Source organism: Heterocephalus glaber, unplaced genomic scaffold, assembly GCF_053883595.1.
Source record: "Heterocephalus glaber isolate CG9 unplaced genomic scaffold, H.glaber_assembly_v1.0 deba00001452, whole genome shotgun sequence".
Classification (NCBI taxonomy): domain Eukaryota; kingdom Metazoa; phylum Chordata; class Mammalia; order Rodentia; family Bathyergidae; genus Heterocephalus; species Heterocephalus glaber.
The window spans coordinates 2,616,964-2,636,389 of NW_028258302.1; the positions used below are offsets into that span (position 1 = coordinate 2,616,964).

Here is a 19,426-nt window from a genome sequence, read left to right on the forward strand (position 1 = left end):
CTATGTATTTTTTTCTGTGTATAAACTCTGAAAAAATCCAAGCTTGTGTAACATTCCACTTTACAGCCACATTCCTTTCCTTAAGTTTCTTCTTTTTCTTTTCCTTAGGGATCATTTTGACAACAATAGCACTGTCAAAAAAGATTTAGAACAAGGATCCAGGTCCAAGTTGCCCACATCTGAATCCCACTACCTCATCTACTAACTGTATGATATTGGGTCAGTTACTCCACCTCTCTGTGCCTTGCTTTCTTTAGCTATAAAATAGGGATAGTAATAATGCTTAGTTCATAAGATTATGCAGACAATTAAATGATTTAAAATATGCAAAGTGTCCACAGAACAGTGCTTGGCACATTGACACTCAGTAATCATTTTTAGCTCTATTTATTCATACTATTATCATTAAAAGCCAAAAATGGGTACCAGGCCCCCTTGTCCATTCCAACACTGTGTTTCCTGGTAGGAGGGTACATTGCCAACCAAGCCAGCCTCCTCAACTTGGTCCAGATGTCACAGCAAGCCATGAGATAGAAGCTGTCCTTTGGCCTGTGACAGCACCTATCACTCCATAGACTGACTAGATTGAAGGCCAGGATGGGAGTGGAATCAACAGCATGCTCCAGAAACCCAGGCTTTGCAAGAACTCACTGTCTTTTGCCAAAGCAGCAGTCTAGATTCTTGTTTGGTTTTCATTTTCCACCTCCCATTCTAAAGAAATTACATGGAAGTAAATTGGTCACAGAGTTTGGCCCTAGAGTGAACCTTTAAGATAGTCTAAACTGATGCACTCCAAAACCTGATGAGGTGAAATAATCTACTCAAGGGTAGCTCAGTGTGCAGTGGCCTATCTGGTACTGGAACTGAGACCTCTTGATTTCTAGCTAGGTGCCTTTTTCCTCAGTCCCACTGGCCCAGCCCCCTAGCATAGTATCACTGCTCCCTACACAAGGCATGCCCACCCCTTGACATCCCTGGAGGGGATAGAGGGCATGTTCTTGGGAGAGTGGAAGATATCAGGAAGCACAAAGCTAATGCCAGCCCTCTGCGTAGAGCCAGGTCTCTTTGAGGTTCACAGCTCTATAAATAGAATGAATCCTGAGAGCGGCATCCCAGAGCCTTCATAAGCCTCTCTGGGCCTGGCTCAAGGTGGGGGTGGGAGGATCTTGTGGCCTCCAGGCCATTGGCACTAGCATGGGAGGACTGAGGTCCTGGAAACAGGTGACCTATGCTCTGTTCCAGCTCTGCCCTTAACTTACTCGGTGACCATGGCATTTTGTTCTACCAGTGAATATTGGACCAGTTAATCTCCAAAGACATAGAAGAGACTTTATTTGTTCAACTTTTTATTTTTTTGGTGCTGGGAATTGGTTCTTTCCACTGATCTGCATCCTCAGCCTTTTTTAAATTTTTTATTTTTTAGCAGAGTCTCACTAAACCAGTAAGTTGCCCAGGCTGGCCTCAAACTTGTGGTCCTCCTTCCTTGGCCTCTCAGAGTGCTGGGATTACAGGTGTACAGCAACACGTCGGGGTAATTTGTTCACCATCTTTAAGCATTTTCTCTAAAGCAGGCCCTGTTTGGGGTACCTACCTGACCAAGGAGAGCAAGATAAGGACCCGTGCCCGGGAGTTCCCAGGCTAGTGCAAAAGACAAAGACCAACCCCAGCTCCTGAGGGAGGGTGACCCTCAAAGATTGGGTCAGAATCCCAGCATGGAGGAAATGTCACCTCTCTGTATTCTGTTCCTTGATCTGTCAAGTCTGGCTGATAGCACTTTCTCAGTGAGGAGAGATCTGGGGAGCTGGGCCAAGAAAGGCAATCATCATTAGGACCCTCCTGGCTGAGAATGCAAATTTAACCAGCAATAATTTTGTCATCCCTGCGGTGGGCCAGGTGCACCTCCCATCACTGGTTTCCTCAGAAGGCCAGAAAGAGGTAGCTAGAGCGGAGAAGGAAGAAGAGAAGCAAGGGAAGCCGGAGGAGGATGCTCCTACCTCCAAGAGAGCGGAGCCGGCAAGGATCAAAATCTTCGAAGGAGGGTAAGACTCACACTTGGTTTCCAGACTACTTCCTGTGAATGAGAGATTATGGTGCCTGTGGGCAGAGGCTGTGAGCATCTCATGGCAGTGCTGTGCCCACAGGTGCCCTGGTGCACCACCCTCTCGGGACTTGAAGGCTGCCTCTGAGAATAACTGGGGTCACTTGATGGGGATGTGCAATACTGGATATTTGTTGAAGACCTGGAGGGCTCTGGTCTTTCTCCAGCACTGCACTGCCTCAACTTCTGGGCCAGGTTCTTTGCCCTTGCCTCCCAGCCATGTCTACACTACCACTTCCTTTGGTGTGTGTTCCCCAGACATCACCTCTGCCCTATCCAGGTGGCCCCTTGCCATGCCCAGCTTCCCACCGGGGTTCAGGCTCTGCCCCCAAGGCCCTGGCAGGGCCGGAGCTTGTGGCACACACCATTTACATGGCTCCCTGTGCTGACTGGCCGGGGCCCACAGCTCACAGCTGGAGAGTATTTTGAACATCATCCCTGGGTGTTTGCCTCTGGTGCTTGTCTTTGGAAGCCCATGATCTGTACATCTTGGAACTCAGCACTTTGGGAGCTCCCAGGCTATAGAAGGGCACCTCACTTCAGACATGTTTTGTGGGAGTGTTCTGTGCCCGCTGTGTTCTGTGTTAGCTCCCAGGATGTGGGTGTCTGTGGCAGGTGCCACTCTGTCTGTCTCAGGGTCCTGTGTCTGTGTCCCTGGTGTGATCAGGTTGGCCCCTGGTCCCACACAGTCCTGAGGAATAATGTTGTAGAGGAAAATTGGCCACCTGAGGACAGCAGACCCCATGAGACTCAGCCAACATGGGCTGTCACGTGGGAGCTCTGTCACTCAGTTCTCTGGCACCTGCAACCGCTGCAGTCCTCTGCAAAGTTAGGAGAGAGGAGAGCAGAGACTACTGTACTCCTCAAGGCCACTGGTTGGCATCATCTGCTGGCACTAAGAAGAGGGGCTGGGGGTGGGGGTCAGTTATCAGCCATGGGGACAGAGTCAGAGATGGCAAATATCCCTGAAACATGCTATCTAAAGTAACAGGAGCGGCTCCAGGGAGGAACACTGGATGAAAGTGTTTCAGCATGCCGACTCTCCAATGGGGATGGCTGTTTTCTACTCCTGCTGTTTGGTTAGAGCGCCCTCGTGTGTCTCTGTGTGCTCATGCCAGTGGGTCCTCAAAGGCCATGAAGACTGGATCCTAGGATTGATGTGTCTGGTCACAGTAAGGTGGTCTCTTCCCTCCTGTGACAGATACTGTCTCTGGGACTCTGAGGGGCTCCATGGTGTTGGCTGATGACCCAGAGCCGGCCTCTCAGGGCATTCTGTGACTACATGAAGAGATAGGCACCTCTAGCCTGGAAGCCTGGTTCCTGAAGACCTCCTCCTGCTGCCCGTGTCACTGGAGAAGGCTGGGCCTCTGAACCGGCAGCTGGCAGGAGCCTCTCCCTGCCCCGATGCCTGCTGAACATCTCTGCTTTCCTACCTGAGACCCTTCTCTTTGCGCAGCCTAGACAGTAGTCCCCATGTTCATGTCCCCTGCAGCTGTCACTTAGTCCCATCTGCTATTTCAGAATCACTCACTCCTTTGAAGACTGTCCCTCCTGTTCCCAACTGGTGCTCCTACCTGCCTCTGGCCAACCTCAGCCCATCCGCCACCACTCAGTGTCTTCATCTGTGAAGGGGCTAGTGAAATACCTCTAGGATGCTCAGAGGACCCCGTGAGACCTGTGGAAATTCACAGGAACTCAGTGAAGAGATGTTGTGGCCTTGTCGCTGGGAAACCTCACTCTGCTCCACCGACTGTGGGAATTAGGATCCTCACTCTTGCTTGTCACACCCCATTTGGATACATAGGAGTATATATGGTGCTGCCCATTAGGACCTCTGTCCTCCAGGCAGCTTCCCACTCAGACCCTGCTGTGCCTCCCAACCTCACTTCCAGTAATTCCTCTTCCTTCTTGGTTCTCTTGGGGCTGGTTTCCTCCCCTGAAGTATATGCAAATGTCAGAGAGAAAGGGAAGCTGTGTTTAGTTGTCACATACTGAGGGCACTTCTGGCATTTCATGGGTGGAGCCGGGGATATGGCCATCCATTCAACCAACCATGCAACCACTTGATCCACTCAAGTAACCAAGTGTCTCCCACCCCAATACACTGGATACATCCTTCAGGCCCACCCATCCATGGTCATACCAGGGTTTTGCCTCAGACTCAGTTCTTCTTTTCTTTTTTAATGCAGTCAATGTGTATTTTTCACTGCTGTACATGTTGGAGGAGGGTCTTCAATGGAGGCATTCACTGGGTCCACTGAGGGGTCCAGGCCAGTGTGGGCTAAGAAGGAAAGAAGGGAACTTCATTGTGTGCTGCTCCTAAAGCTCCTGCTTGGGGGCTTCTGCTCCTGTCACTGGATGGAGCAGGTCACAAGGCCTCACCTAAGTCATGTCTAGAGATACAACCCTACCTGTGCTTGGGAGAACCTGAAATAGTCCATAGATGGAGCTTATGACAACGCTAATCTGTTTAATACGCATCTGCACCTTGCTAGTTTTACTCAGTGTTTTCCAGATGTGTCCATGTTGAGACCCAGTTAGCAATAATAATTCCCTAAGCCAGACACAAAAGAGGAGATGCTGTGTGTGTCCAACATCCTCATAAACACACATCCTATCTCCAGCCAAGATCTTTCCTCAGTTCCTTGACCTCCTTTCCAGCAATAGATCAATTAGTCAATCCATCACAGGAGATCTATTTAATTAGTGCCTATGAGTGCTCTGAATCAGAAGATATAAGGACCTAAATGGGGCAAACTGCTGTCCTGCCCTTGTTGAGGACCCCCCCCCAAGATAACAACACAAGACCTAGTGCTGAGGTAGGAACAGTTGGGGCTGAGGAGCCACTACAGAGAAGGGTGTCTGAGGCTGGAGTAGTAGCTGGAGAGCTTCAAGGGTGTGGGGCCAGGCCTGGAAGGCTATGACAACTGACCAGGTGAGGCGAGAGGGTCGGCAGTCTTGGTGTGATGACAGCCCCTTTGCCTGACCAGGGGGACTCACTTATCCTTGCCCTGAGTGGTCTCCCTTGCCGGCATCATCCATCCCCTTGGCTTCAAACATCACTGTGTATCTTAGTTACTTTCCTCATCACTGGCTGAGACACAATACCCAACACCAACGAGTTAAAGGAGGAGAGGTTTATTTTGGCTCATGGTATGGAGAGCGTTCATTCCATAGTTGGCTGGCTGCAAGGCGGGGCAGCATGGCAGAGGAGCATGGCAGTGGAGACCCATTCATGGCATGACAAAGAGGAAGCAGAGAGCAAAGGGCCAACCCTGGGAGGGAGAGAACTCCTTCCAGGTCCTGCCCCTATTGACCCACCTCTTCCAAACAGACTCTACCTCCTGACATCACATTTAGCTATAAACTGATCAAAGGACTAATCCACTGGTGAGTACCACACCCTCATGATCAGTCACCTCCCCAAAGCCTCACTTACGAGCACACAAGCCTTTGGGAAGACATCGAGATATTAACCATAACATTGTTCCAAGGACCTCACTCCTTACCCACAGACCCTTGCTGTGCATGCCTCCTTCCATCTTTTCCTGGAAGACCCACAACACCTCAAACTTGGCATGTGCCAACCAAGTCCTCCACTTCCCACCAACAGCATCCCTCTCCACTGCCAGACCTCAGATGATGCACCTAGCCCTTCATAAACCCTTAGCATCATCTTGGACATTTCTCCTCCCATTTCAATTCATCCCGAAATCCTGGTGTTTCCAAAGTAGTCAGTATTCAGTGTGGCCTCTTCTCCTTCTGCCACTTCTCTGGCCTCCCCTTCCCCAGAATCCTGAGGTTCGTACCACTGAGTGTCTTTACACCTGATTCTGCCTGTGTTAACAGGTCCCAGAGACTCTTGTGGCTGTCTTACTTGCAGAATCCAGTTGAACCTCACCCTGCATTTCCTGGCCCCACTTCTGCTGCCTGCCAGGCCTTGCCCACTGCCAAATCCACTGCACCTTTGAAGGCTAGAACCAGCCCCCTTCTAATGAACCTCTCAGATCTCCCCACTCTGCACAAGTGTTTTGGATACACTGTGCGTTGACCCCTACATATTGTTCTGATTTCCCAGCACATGGTCACCCTGTCGTTCCCTATTGCTTCCATACCTGAACAAAGCCTGAGTTTCCCAGCCATCCTTCTGGGAGTGCTGCCAAGAATGTGCTAGCTTATACCAAGTACCCATACCTTTGCCTGGGTGTCTTAGAAAGAAAGCCTCTTCTGTTAAGCAAAGCTCCACACACACAGTTATATTGTTGCTTGATGGTAATAACTATAACATCCTAATTCTAGTTCTCTTGCTGCTGGGAAAGCTGGGAACTCAGCTCAGTGGGCTGGCATGAAAAAGGAAGTGACCAAAATGAATTGGACCTGCCTATCTACTGAAAGTGACTCCCCTGGCCCCATGGTCACCCTGGCCCTGCTGGCATAAGGCATGGATCTTAGGTCTGAAGGCAATGATGAGCTGAGCTGGTGGGATCCCGGAAGGATGGATCCAGGTTGGAGCTGGGGCCTTGGAAAGCTGGCTGTAGGCAAATGACTTGGGTTCAGAGGGAAAGCCTAGCCTCAGCTTGGAGCTGGAGTACAGGGCAGGGCTGTACAGAAGCCCCATTGTCACTGGGTCAGTAAAGAGTGGGTATAGATGACTCACATGCCTGGGTTCCCCAGCATTACCCCTCACCATCAGGCTTTTGATAGAAGTCCGGGTCAGACCTTCGCAGCGACAGATCCAGCTGCTGTGGAAGGGAAGAGCCATCTAGGCTTCTAAGGGAGCCATTGGGTCCCATCCCTTGTCACCCACAGAACCTAGCCCCGCTCAGATGTCCATATCCATCTGAAGGGGCCTTTAAAACACTACCTTTAAAACACTCCTTTGACTGAAAGGCCTGGATCATAGATTTTTTTTTCTGTCCCCATTAAAAAACTCCTCAAGGGTTTGACCGTGGCTCACCTCCATGCCTCTCCTCCCATCCTGTCCAGTCCCACAGCAGGTGAGCCTTGGGCCTCTCCCCCTGGAAGCTGATGCTCCGACCAAGATCAGCAGTGGCCATCTTGCAGAGCTCATGGTCCCTCACTTCCAGTCTTTTCTGACGTAGAAGTAGCATTGGACACAGTTGGCTCTTCCCTCCTCCTTGCAGAGCTTTAGCTACCTGGTCTCTAAGACACTATCCCTCTTCACTTTCCTTTTCTTGGCTGGCTTTACTTTCTTACCACCCTGGAACATCCCATCACCTCCAGATCTCTATGCATTAGGGCCCTGCAGGGCTCAGCCCTGGGATTCCCTCACCTCCAGCTCCCTCCCAGGGGATCTTCCCACCATCACTGATAAGCTGAGGACTCCTACACTCGTGTCTCCACAGACCTCTCGCCTGAGCACCATGCCATGAGTCCAGCTATTTACGTGACAGCCCACCTGAACACCCACTGGACACATCCTTGGTCCCCAGCACAATGGATGCCCAAGAACAGTTGTGACTCGGGTCTCTAACATTCATCACAGAAATCATTCTAAAAGTTTACTTAGTCTTGTATTGCTCCACATTCAGAGATTGTATTTTAGCCGTTGTACTTTTCTGTCTCATGTATTTTTATTTCTAATAGCTGAATATATTTATTCAAGTCGTAAGAGGCCTGCCGTGTGACCTAACAGGTTCTTTCATGGTGCATTTTATTTTTAAGTGCCTCTGTGCATGCACCTGTGTGTCTGTTTCATGAAATAGTAGCTTGGAGAGAATAGTTTTAATTTTTAAAATTGAAAGATTATTTTCTCCCCTAATAATTTTTCACAAATCCATTTTTTTCTTAGCCTTTGGGTTCTAGAAATAGAGCACGTTTTTCAGCCTTAAGACCTACTCTGCCCCCTCTCCCCTCACCATGAACTCCAGAGTTAAAAGGATGTTGAATTATGCCTTTGGAAATATTTACTGCCTTGCCTATGTCATTATTGGGGAGCAAATTGATTAATCTTTTAATTTAATAAATAGCAATAAGTTAAAGTCTTTTGGGTAGGCATGAAGAATAAACTCCTCACGTGACTCACTCTTAAGCCCAAAACAGAACTAAACCTGCTTACCTGAGAGGTGGTGGTGTAGAGGTTATAAACTATCTAAGACGGGCAACAGGCTCTGCATCACCACACACTTGCTAAGTGCCTTTGAATAACGCCGAAGTGGAAAGAGGGCAAAGGGAGCATCTTTTGAAGAAGGGAAGTAGGATGAGGATTCTGCAAAGGCAATGTCATTTTTCCAGGTGCTCAGCCCCCAAACCACTCTATCTCATGTCCATTAGCAAATTCCATCAACTTGAAACCATATCCAGACTCTGCCCATTTTCTCCCCTCTGCCAGCCCTCATCTGGATGATCAGAGTGTAATCTGCTTCCACTCTTCCCACTACCCAACAAACCAGAAATTCAGTCAAATGTCACCAGACCCTGTCACTCCTGTATGTGTGGCCCCAGCTCTTCCCTGACCTGTGCCTTCTACTCTGTCTGTGCTCCAGCCAGGGGCCTCTTTGCTCTTACTGAGACATGATCTGCTTCAGGGCCTTTGCACTTGCTGTGCTTCTGCCTGGAGGACTTTTTCTAGAGTGCCAAGGCTCCCTTCATTTCTGCCAGTCACCTTTATCAACATCTTCCCAGACTACCCACTGTGAATTTTTAACCCTCCTCTGGAATTTCTTATTCCTTTCCCTGCTTTTTCTCCAGGTATTTGTTGGTGTGCTTCCTTCTCCTTCCCTAGGATGTAAGCACTGTGAGAGGGCAGGAACTACGCTTTGCTCATTGCCATGTCCCCAGTGCCTGTCACATAGGCAGTGCCGGGCAGTGTTTGTTATAGGAAGGACACTTCTTCCAACATGGTCAGGGTGGACTGACACCTCAGGTGAGGGGTGGGACCCTGAGCCCTGGAGCTCTTGGAAACTGAGAGCAGGATTGAGGCTCTCAGTCTCAGGAAGGAACAAGGACAGTCAGGGCCAAGCCAGGCAGGGCAGGACCCATTCTTCAGCTTCAGGTCAGATGTGGTCTGGGGAAGGGGAGTCAGGTGCGCTCTGCTAGGGAGCAGGCATCTAGGGGTAGGAGCCAAGGTTGCTTTCTTGCTGACCATTCTGCCCTGTAGGTGTTAGAGGTGAAAATGAAAGAGGTAATGCACAAAAGGGCTGGCTCCAGTCCTGGCTCCCAGGCCTGCTCTGAGCAGAGCCCTTTGTATTCTCAGGGCTGGAGAGCACTGGTCCTGGGCTTCTCACTCCAGAGGGGGCAAGGGGCTGCTCTTCTCCCAGACCGTCAGCGCCCTGACTTCTTCTTGAGCCCCAGTGCTTGGCTCTCTGATCACTCTCTGGCTTTTCCCTGTAGTATAGACATGCAGTTCTGGGTGTGCCAGAGTGCTAAGAAGTGAATTGAATTATCCAATCTATGGGCCATATTGGGTTTTTGTCCTCTTTTTCTTGATGTCCCCAAATCCTGTCACTCCCTCTCACCTAGGGACTATGATGCAAGCTTTGGGAAGAAGGTGTGATTATCAGAATAGTATATAGGGCAGGATATTGAAAGTCTGGGTGAGACTATTAATATTAGATTATTATTAGGTGATATTATTAGATATCCCAGAGTCGAGTGATATGGACAATGGCAGGGGTGATCACAGTGCCAATGGGGACAAGAGCTATTGGACTCCTGACAAAGATGAGAGTGAGAAGTCTGGCTTCAAAGATGACTACCTCATTTCTTGGCTCCAGTGACTACTGCCTAGACGTGGAGTGAGGAGAAGATTATAAAAACCAGATTGGAGAGAGGACCTCGGGACTACGTTAATTTTGAAATGCCAATCATATATCCAAGTGAAGATGTTTGAAGGGTCACTTGGCAATTGGTATGTGACCCTGGCAGTCAGAGGACTCAGAGCTGGAAGCTACACAGATGCGATTTAGGGTTCTGAGATTAGATGGGGTCATTCATGGAGGCAGAGAAGAGAGAAAAGAAAAGCACATCCAGGACTAAACCTCAGTGCACCTACATTTAGAGAGCAGGTAGAGACACAGCCTGAAAGAGTTTGAGAAGGGAGAGCGGGAAAGGCAGTAGACCCAGTGATCTGCCATGTCCTAGAAGCCAAGAGCAGAGTGTTGAAGGAGGACAGAGCTCTTGGCTGAGCTATCTGCTGCCTAGAGGCCCAGGACAATGGAGAGAGGCAAATATCTGCTGGACATGGCCCCTGGGGGGTCACTGGTGACTTTTATGGGAGCTGTTACCATTGAAACCAGGAGAGGAGGTGGCATGTGTCCTAAAAGACTGGCTTGAGTGGGAAGTAGCGAAATGGGGGAGGTGGATCTGGAAGGAGAGTGGGGCAGAGCAGGCCAGGCCAGTGTTTGAATGGAGAGGTCTGCCTGTGTGTGTGCATGGTTAGGAATGACTGGCAGCAGGGGGCAGATGGTGATGCCAGGGGAAAGAAGGGGCAGAGTGGAGGTGCAGGCACCAGGGACTGGGCCAAAGCATTTGTGAGAAGGGACTGTTCTCTGGTAGCAACAGACAGAAAGGAAGATGGTGGCTGTGTTGCCTGGTCAGTGGCCTGGGGTGGGATGCAACACTGTCCCTCGGCCCCAGCCCAGGCCACCTGCAGGCTCCAGCTCCTCACCAGCAGCAGATGTGTGAACAACCATTTTGAAAACAAGGAGGAAATTTCTGTTCCCAGGAAACCACTTGGATTCTTGAAAAAGTCCTTTCTACGTAGAGATTATCTCCAGAAGATGATCTCTAGAATAAAAATATCAGCACATTAGTCTAGTCAGGTTGGCTCTAAAGCCCTGCAACCTTCCCAAGGACACTGGCTCCAGGCACCTGAGGTAGTCAATTGTCTCCCTATGAAACCCAACTCATGTATGGAAAAAAAGAAGAAGGAAAATGAAAAAGCAAAAAGATGTGCAGCTGGCTGGGCAGACCTCAGAGTATGCAGGAACCAGAGCCCTCCAAAGCCCTGTGGCCTGGCAGGGAAGTGCTGGCTGCATTCTGTTGAACTTGGAAGGAGAGCTTAGTGTTCAGCACAGCTGCTACCTGTGGCTCCCGAGCAGGAGTCCAGGGCAGCGTACAGCGACCCCTGCACCTGCTGCAGGGCCAGGCCCAGACCATCCTGTGGGCAGGGACAGCATCTGCCTGAGTCCTGGCCCTTGTGCCTGTCTTTGGAACCAGACTGGGCCCGCAGGATGAAGCTAGAAAGCTGGCGACTCCCTGCTTGTCTTGTGGGAGAAGCAGCCTCACAGAGAACAGTGATAAGTTCTCTCCTCACACCCCTCATTCTCTCCTCCTCCCTTTAGTTTTTATTTTTACCAAAGGTACATATGTACCGATTTTAAACAAACGCTCCGTGAATCTTGCTGTAGGAAATAGCAGTCCCCTTCCTCTCTGCCACATGGTGCTCCCCACCCCCACTTCCAGAAGGAATAACTTCCATCTCCTACCCAGTTATCCTAGGTGACCTTGTGTCTCTAAGTGCCACTAAATAGGACTGCCACTACCTGGTTCTGCAGCCTCATGCCTTGTCCCCTGGCTCCAGACCCCTCCACGCCCCCTCCCAGTCCCCAGGGCCCCATCCTCCCATTAGAAGTGGATCACACATAATTAATTCACAGCCATGTCAGACAGTGAACCACACTGACCTTTCCTTGCCTGTGTAGCTTTTCTGTTTTCACTGTGGATGATAATTGTGTGTACACGCGTGTTTTTGTGTGTGTGCTTAACTTTACTTAGTTTTCTACAGATTTGTTACTAATTCAGCCCCTACATGTTCACTTCACCAAAAGCTCCCCTTATGACACTCAAGACAGTCAGCTTCGGGGTATGAGAGGGTCCATCCACGGTCCACCAAGGCAGGCACTCTCTGAGCTGTTTCATGCCTGGGGCCACAGTGGTTCCCCTCTATTTGGTCCTTGTTGGCACCCTGAAGGGCCTCCCGGACTCCTGTGTTGGGTCTGCTCCTTCCAGAGCCTCCTCCCTTCCCTCCCCAGGACTCACGTGCTCATTGTTACAGAGGCCGTCCTTCAGTGTGGTCTACAGAGAAGAGCCAGGAGAGGTCTGTTTCTTGACACTTTGCAGGTCTGAAAATGTTGGAAATGTGTTTATACTATTGTGCGGTTGGCTGGAACATAGAGTCTGGGGTGGAAATCACTTTCTTTCAGTGGTGAATTCATTGCCCCATTGCCCTCCAGCTCCTTGGGAAGAGTCCCAGCTCATTCTGGTGCATGTTTCATTCTCAGTGATTCTTGAGGTCTCCTCTTCATCCCTAGAGTGTGGGGTTGCACAGTGACAGTCTTGGGTCAATTTTCATCATGCTGCCTGGTGACCAGGGATATGAATTGTTTCTTTGATGATCTCTCCCTCTCTCTCGCTCTCTCTCTCTCTCTCCTTCCCCCTCTCCCTCCCTCTCAGTCTCTCTCTGTCTCTCTCCTGTTACTCAGAAGTTGCTTCTCCTAGCTTGTTTCTCTAAGTTCTACTCTTTTCTGTCAGCTTTTCCCGTAGCTTTGTATCCTTGCCATACTCTCTAGGTACTGCCCTCCTCTTTGTCTTCCACCCATTCTGCTGTGTTTTGCATTTATGCTCTCATACTTTAGTCTTTAAGACCTCTTTTGTTTCTAAATATTTCTTTCAATAGTTTCCCATTCTTATAGAATCCAGCATCTTATTTCTCGAAGGCCACTAAGGCAAGTTGTTATTATTAGTTGTTTTGTTATTATTGTTCTTTTTAGTTTTCTCTTCTGCATGGCTTCTGTTTCTCCCAAGTTCCCCATAGAGAGGAAAAAGAAAGAAAGGAGGAGGGAGGGGCTTCCGTCTCCAGTCTGCTTGCCTTCACTTCCTCCTCAGGTCTTTATGGTCACTTGCCCTTCTCTGAGCTGCCTGACCTCCCACCCAAGGCCCTTAGACTTTCATGCTTTGCAGAGAACAGACCTCCAGGCTTTCTCAGGTTGGGGAGGGCAAGTTCCTAGGCTGCTGGAGCTGAGGACAGGTTGGAGTCTGGCTGCTTCTAGAAAGACTTTCCACCAAGAGTCCTCATCTTGGTTCCCTTTCATTCCACCTCCAGGCTCAGTGAGGGCTCCTGTGATGGAAGTCGGGTTTATTCTCAGCTTTCCTACTGATGACTGAGGGTTTCATTTCCTTAAGCCTGCCAAGACTTTTCCATCCATTCATCTCTTTCCAGCTCCCCAGATTTTATTGTTAGCCTCATGCTTTCCTTCCTTGTGGGTTTATTATAGAGATAGAAAGAGAGAAATTTCCCCTGCTATCCTTAGTGAAAGGCTGCTAGTAGATTGGTTATCAAACTCTTTTGGTCATGGGACTTTCTTCCAAAGAACTCTACAGGGAGGTCACCCTCTCGGCCTTCCCCACAGTTCAGAGGCTGCGCCACCACCGCCCAGAGCTCCTAGGTCAGGACTCGGAGTGGGGAAAAAGCAGGGGTGTGGGAAAGTTCCAATGGTCTAGGAAACCTAAAAACTTTAGGCTTGGACAGAGCCGCCTCCAGCCCACCAGAGCTTAGTGGCAGATAGGAAGTGCTCAGCAAAAGTGGCACTTTCTTTCTCCTTTCTCTTTCTTCCTTCCCTCCCTCTTCGTGCCTTTTTCCTTCCTTCTATCTACGAACATGACTCTGACTTTCTCCAGGCAAAAGTAGTTGTTCTTCCCAGGCAATACATAGCTGCTCAAGGCTGTAAGTCAGAAAATCTGGTGGTTCTGGGTGGACCATCAGAGGGGAGAGAGAATTCTCCAGTCCTGTAACTGTGTTGATCCATGCACAGTAAAACTGAAAACAAAAAAGAAAAGTGACATGAGGATTGCTGGACATTCCCAAAGATGGTAACAGGGTAGAGTGTGGGTCCCGCTGAATCTCTCAGTAAATCCTAGGAATGGTTTACTTTTCCAGTCTTAGGCTTTGTTTGAAGTGTGGTCTCCTAGAGAGGGAAGTTTGTGTGAGATAGGCCCTGGAGCTGGAGACTCTGAATTGCATTTTCTCAGTTTCCCACTCTACTACAAAGCCCTTAGAGAGGAGTAATCTCATTTGTAATCAGAGGATGTGGGGGGAGGTTTGGGCTTTGGAGTCTGGGAAACCCAACCAGACCACCTCATGGGCATCCTGGGTCTCTCAGAGTGGCCAGCTGAGGTTGAGTAAGTTATGTAGCTGCTCAGCGCCTCAGTTTCCTCATCTGTAAAATAGAGATGGTAATAGTAATTAGGAGTCTGTGAGAGTGTTAACCAAACTGCTATCTGAAAGTACTTATGGTCCTTGGCACATAGTAACTACTCAGTAAAATGCTGCTATAGCTATTATTTTGAAATTGCTCCTAGAAATCATTTGCTCTAAATCCCCATTTGGCCATTAAGGAAACTGTGGTCCAAGGAAGCATTAACGTGACACATGAATGATGGAAGTCAGCCTCTCTGCCCGGCCCCCCCCCAACATCCCCATAGGAAGAAGGAAGGGATGACCGGCCCAGAGGGCTCCCCTGTCTGTGAGACAAAATAGGATGGCATGGTTGGGGGTCACAACCCGAGCAGGTTGAAGACAGCATCCCTATGGGAAGGAGACCACACATGGGGAGCCAGAGCCTGAGCCAACCTGGAAGGTGTCCTTGGGGGAGCTGGTGTGATTTTTGGCTCAGGGAAAAACACACTAAAGAATCCAGGGACCAGTTACTTTCAGACGGTTTGGGGAAAAGGGATCTATTTGCACTCTACTTGCAGCATTTCTGTATGTTTGATTATTTCAAAATAAAATGTAAAAAGAGAGATAACAGTATAGCTCAGAAGGAAGAGAAAAGCAGGAAACCAGGAATGGAGAAAAGGATTTCAAAAGGGACAGAAGCTGTTGGCCCCTCCCGGCATATTCCTGAACAAGTGGAGTCAGCCAAAGGCCAAGACAGGGAGTCAAAGGCATCAGACCAAGGAGAACACAGGGCCTGCTCTCCACACAGAAATTTGAATCTGTGCTGTGGACAGGTTTTATCTGTCACCCTGGGTGGCATGCAGCCTGAGAACAGACAGGTCTTGCCAGCTAGGGGAGGTATATTAGGGCATAGCAGCTGGCAGAAGACGGGCTTGGCTTAGACAGGTGTGCCAGGCCAGCAGGTGCCCAGGAGTATGTTGACAAGGAGGGACCCAAGAGCCAAAAGGGGCCTAGGGGAGCCAGATAGAAGCCAAGCTGTGAGCGAGGCCTTATGACCCGCTGGCTAGTGAGGCTGGCAGACTAGGGCCAGCAGGCAGGCAGCCAGCCAGGTCACTGGGCAGGCTTTCCAGAGCCCGGGCCAAGGGGAGGCACACACCTCCCAAGGGAAGGCAGCAAGGAGAAGAGACAGGGCCTGGATGGCATAGGAGAGATCCCTGCAGTGTTGATGTGTGCTCCCCAGTGGAGGCTGGGATGGGCCCAGGCCAGCTTGAGGGCCGGGGAGTCAGCCGCCCTCTGGCAACAATGAGGAGATGGTTCTTGTAGACTTTCAGGATGCCAGCACATCCAGAAGCAGGGCCACCCCAAATCTTCATCTCCCCAAGGTTCCTCTCAGAAGTTTCTTGGGCTGTTTTCAGAAGTTACTGGCCAGCACAGGACCAGACTCTTAAGACCTATGATTCTTTGAGGATTATAACTCACTGGTGGTGGCACTCTGTGGACCCTGGCTTGTCCACCTGATCCAGCAAGTGATAAAACTCTTCCAAAGAGGGGAATAGCCCCAAACAGGCCACTGGACACTTGTGTCCTCCTCCATGGTCAGTGCTGGAAAAGGAGGGGCCCCACAGGGCTAAGGAAGAGATGGCTGCCTAAGGAGCCTGGACCAGAAGGACAAAATTTCCTCTGGGGAGCCACAGCCCGAGAAGTAGCCCCAGGGCTGGGAGGAGGCAGTGGTGGCAGGGACTTGGGCGGCCATCCTCCCCTCTCCTAGCCAATGCTGGCAGGGTCTCCATAGAGTCTGGTTGCTACAGGAAATGACAGCAGTGATGTGTGGATCCCTGTACCCTGCACCCTGGCCCAGGCTCTCTTCCTTCCACTTCTAAAGTCTCTCCTGTTGAACACCTGAGCACGGGAGCCCTACCTGGGGTGGAAGGTGGAAGGCTGTTGTGAATATAGTGGGGTCTTATCTGGGTCCACAAAGGACTCAAGTCCTCCCCAGAGGGAACCCAAGATGGACACTGCACTGAAAGCAGCAAGCAGGACTCCCCAGGTTCCCAGGGAGTGAGCCAAGCTGTCAGGAAAACCGTGCCCCAGCCTCCCCACTTCTCCCTAGTAGGACACAGACTCTCAGATGGGAGCCAAGCTCTCTACCCCTGCAGGAAGAATGGATATCAGGTTCCAGCAGCTCTGCAGACAGGACTGGCATCCAGCATAAGGCCTGGAGATGCTTACAGCACGTTGCCACTACCTGGGCCTGGGGCCACTATCCCTTTTCTCCTGAGGAATCATGGACTGGAGGTGGCGGACTCCACTCTCCCTCTAGAGGGCATCCTTCCTCTTTCACTTAGGAGTAAAAGGAGGCCCAGGAAAGCAAATCTTATGGCCTCAGTAGCCAGACTACCTGGATTCAATGCCATCTTTGCTGCTGATGTTTCCAAGGCAAACTTCTCCATCTTGGTATAGCTCATTTCTTCTTCAGTAAATTGAGGAACAATTAACAGAACCTACCTTTACTGTGAGACCACAGTACTGGTTACTGTGAAGACTACAGGGCCGTGTGCTCTCTTGGAGAGTGGTAATCCCTCACTGGGGCTAGCTCTCACCTCACCTCACCAAGCACTTGCTGCAAATTGTCCCCTTTACCTCAGCAAACTCTGGGGTTCCCACTGAACCAAGAGCTTTATTTTTTGCTCTTCATTCTCTGCCTGTCCCAAACTCCAGAGTTAGTGGACCTGGATGCCCAGCATACCTCTGCCACAGAGGGAGGAACCAGGCTCTCTGAGCTGCCTCTGGGCCCCAGGAGAAGCGGAGGCTCCAGCCATGCCTTGGAGTCGCTCTCTGACCACTCTCCATGCAAGGGCTCCATCATTTGTGGCACCTGCCCTTCCAGTCAGCCCAGGCCTGTGCCCTGTCCCCTGTGTGGGACCCTCTATCCCATTTTCTGCCTGGTAAACCTTCAGACCTGGGGAAGCTGTTCTGCCAGAGCCCACTTACCCACTTCTGTGCCCACTCTGACCTTGTACCACCGAGCAATCACTCTGTCTGTCTCAGGCTGTCTCTCCTCAAATCCAAGGGCCTAAATTCATTGGCTTTGATCCCAAACATTTGGCACCTGACACAGATAGCTTATTTTTGATTCGGCAAATATTTATTGGGTGGCAATTATTATAGGTGTCAAGGGTGCAAGAACAGACAAATGAAAAGCAAGGGACCCCAAATAATCAGAACAATCTTGCAAAAGAACAAATTTGCAGGTCTCATGCTTTCTGATTTCAAAACTTAATACAAATATACAGCAATCAAAACACTGTGGCCCTAGCATAAAGAAAAAACATAGAGCTCAATGGAGTAGAACAGACACCCAGAAATAAATCTTCACATCTCTGACCAAATGATTGGCAACAATGGTGCCAAGACCATCTACTGGGGCAAGGAAGTCTTTTCAACAAATGATGTCTGTGAATAGCCACATAAAAAAGACCCTTACTTTCCACATAAAAAAATTGACTCAAAATTAATCAAAGATCGAAATCTGAGAGCTAAAACTACAAAACTCTTAGAAGAAAACATAGAAGAAAAACTTCATGATGTTGGATTTGGTAGTGGGTTCTTAAACTTAACCTTAAAGCACAGACAATAAAAGAAAACAAGTAAATTTGAACTGGGCATGGTGGTGCACGCCTGTAATCCCAGCTACTTCAGAGACTGAGGAGGATTCCAAGTTCAAGGCCAGCCTGGGCAACTTAGCAAGATCTTTTCTCAAAATAAAAAATAAAAAGGGCTGAAGATGTAGCTCAGTGGTAGAGCACTTGCCTAGCATGTGTGAGTTCCAGGGTTCAGTTCCCACTAACACCAAAACTAAAGAAGAAAAAAAGGAAATAAATTTGGATTTCATTGAAATGTAAAACTTTCATTCATCAAAAGACACTATCAGCTGAATGAAAAGGCAATCCAAAGAATGGGAAAAAATATTTGCAAATTGTGTCTTTGGTAAGGGATTGATATCCAGTACATATAATGAACTCCTACAACTCAATAGCAACAAAAAACTCAAAAAATTGTCAAAAGATGTCAGACATTTCTCCACGCAAGTTACACAGATGGCCACATGAAAATATGTGCAATGTTACTAATCATTAGGGAAATAGAAATCAAAACTAAGTGAGATACCATTTCACACCCTTTAGGATGGCTATTGACAAATACAGAAAATAACAAGTCTTGATGAGGATATAGAGCAATCAGGCCCCTGAGTACTGCCGGTAGGAATGTAAATTGGGACAGCTGCTACGGGAAACAGCAGATGGTTCCTTAAAAATATAAACATAAGTCAGGTATGGTGATGCACACCTGTAATCCTAGCACTCAGGAGGCAGAGGCAATGTATTGCTAGGAGTTCAATGCCAGCCTGGGCTACATAGTGAGTTCAAGGCTAGCCTGAATTACAAAGCAAGACCCTATCTCAAACCACACCCCCAAAAAAAATAAGAAAGAAAGAAAGGAAAAACACCATAAACATAGAAATAGCATATGACCCAACAATTCTACTTCTAAGTGTGACACAAAAGAATTGAAGTCAAGAACTTAAACAGATACTTGTACAGCTATATTCATAGCAGCATTACTCACAATAGCCAATATGTGGGAGCAACCTTCATGTCCATCAATGGATAAAGAGACAAACACAAGGAAATCTAGTCTTACTATGGAATATTATTTGGTCTTAAAAAGGGAAGGAAATTCTGGAACATGCTACAACATGGATGAACCATGAAGGCATTATGCCAAGGAAATCAGCCAGTCAAAAAGGACAAATGTTATATGTTGCCACATATATGAGGTCCTACAGCAGCCAAGTTCATAGGGACAGACAGCAGAATGGTAGCTCCCAGGGCCTCAGGGAAAAAGGGAATGAGGAGTTAGTGTTTCATAGATACAAAGTTTCAGTTTGGGAAGATGGAATTTTCCTGGAGGTGGATGGTGGGATTGTAACGTACTTAGCACCCCAGCACTGTACACTTTTAAGTGTTAATTTTTAGAATCTATAAATCTTGTCACAATTTTAAAGAGTTTTTAAAAAGATGAAAAGTTTTGCCATCATGAAACTTAGATTTCATGGAGTAAAAAAACAATAAGCAAAGTAAATACATAAACCTGCAGTATGTGTTTGGTGACAAATGCTAAGGAAACAA

The 19,426-nt window shown here is 48.8% G+C and overlaps 1 protein-coding gene across 9 annotated transcripts in view; it reads left to right on the forward strand.

Annotated features, from left to right (window-relative positions):
- Hivep3 (HIVEP zinc finger 3) overlaps positions 1 to 19,426 on the forward strand; it is a 466,671-nt gene that overhangs the window by 415,533 nt on the left and 31,712 nt on the right. For all 9 annotated transcript variants that reach the window (XM_004871808.4, XM_087214964.1, XM_087214967.1 and 6 more), the window contains one exon: positions 1,894 to 2,039. In XM_004871808.4, coding sequence (XP_004871865.2) covers positions 1,894 to 2,039 — 146 coding nt within the window. The remainder of the gene's footprint in view (positions 1 to 1,893; positions 2,040 to 19,426) is intronic.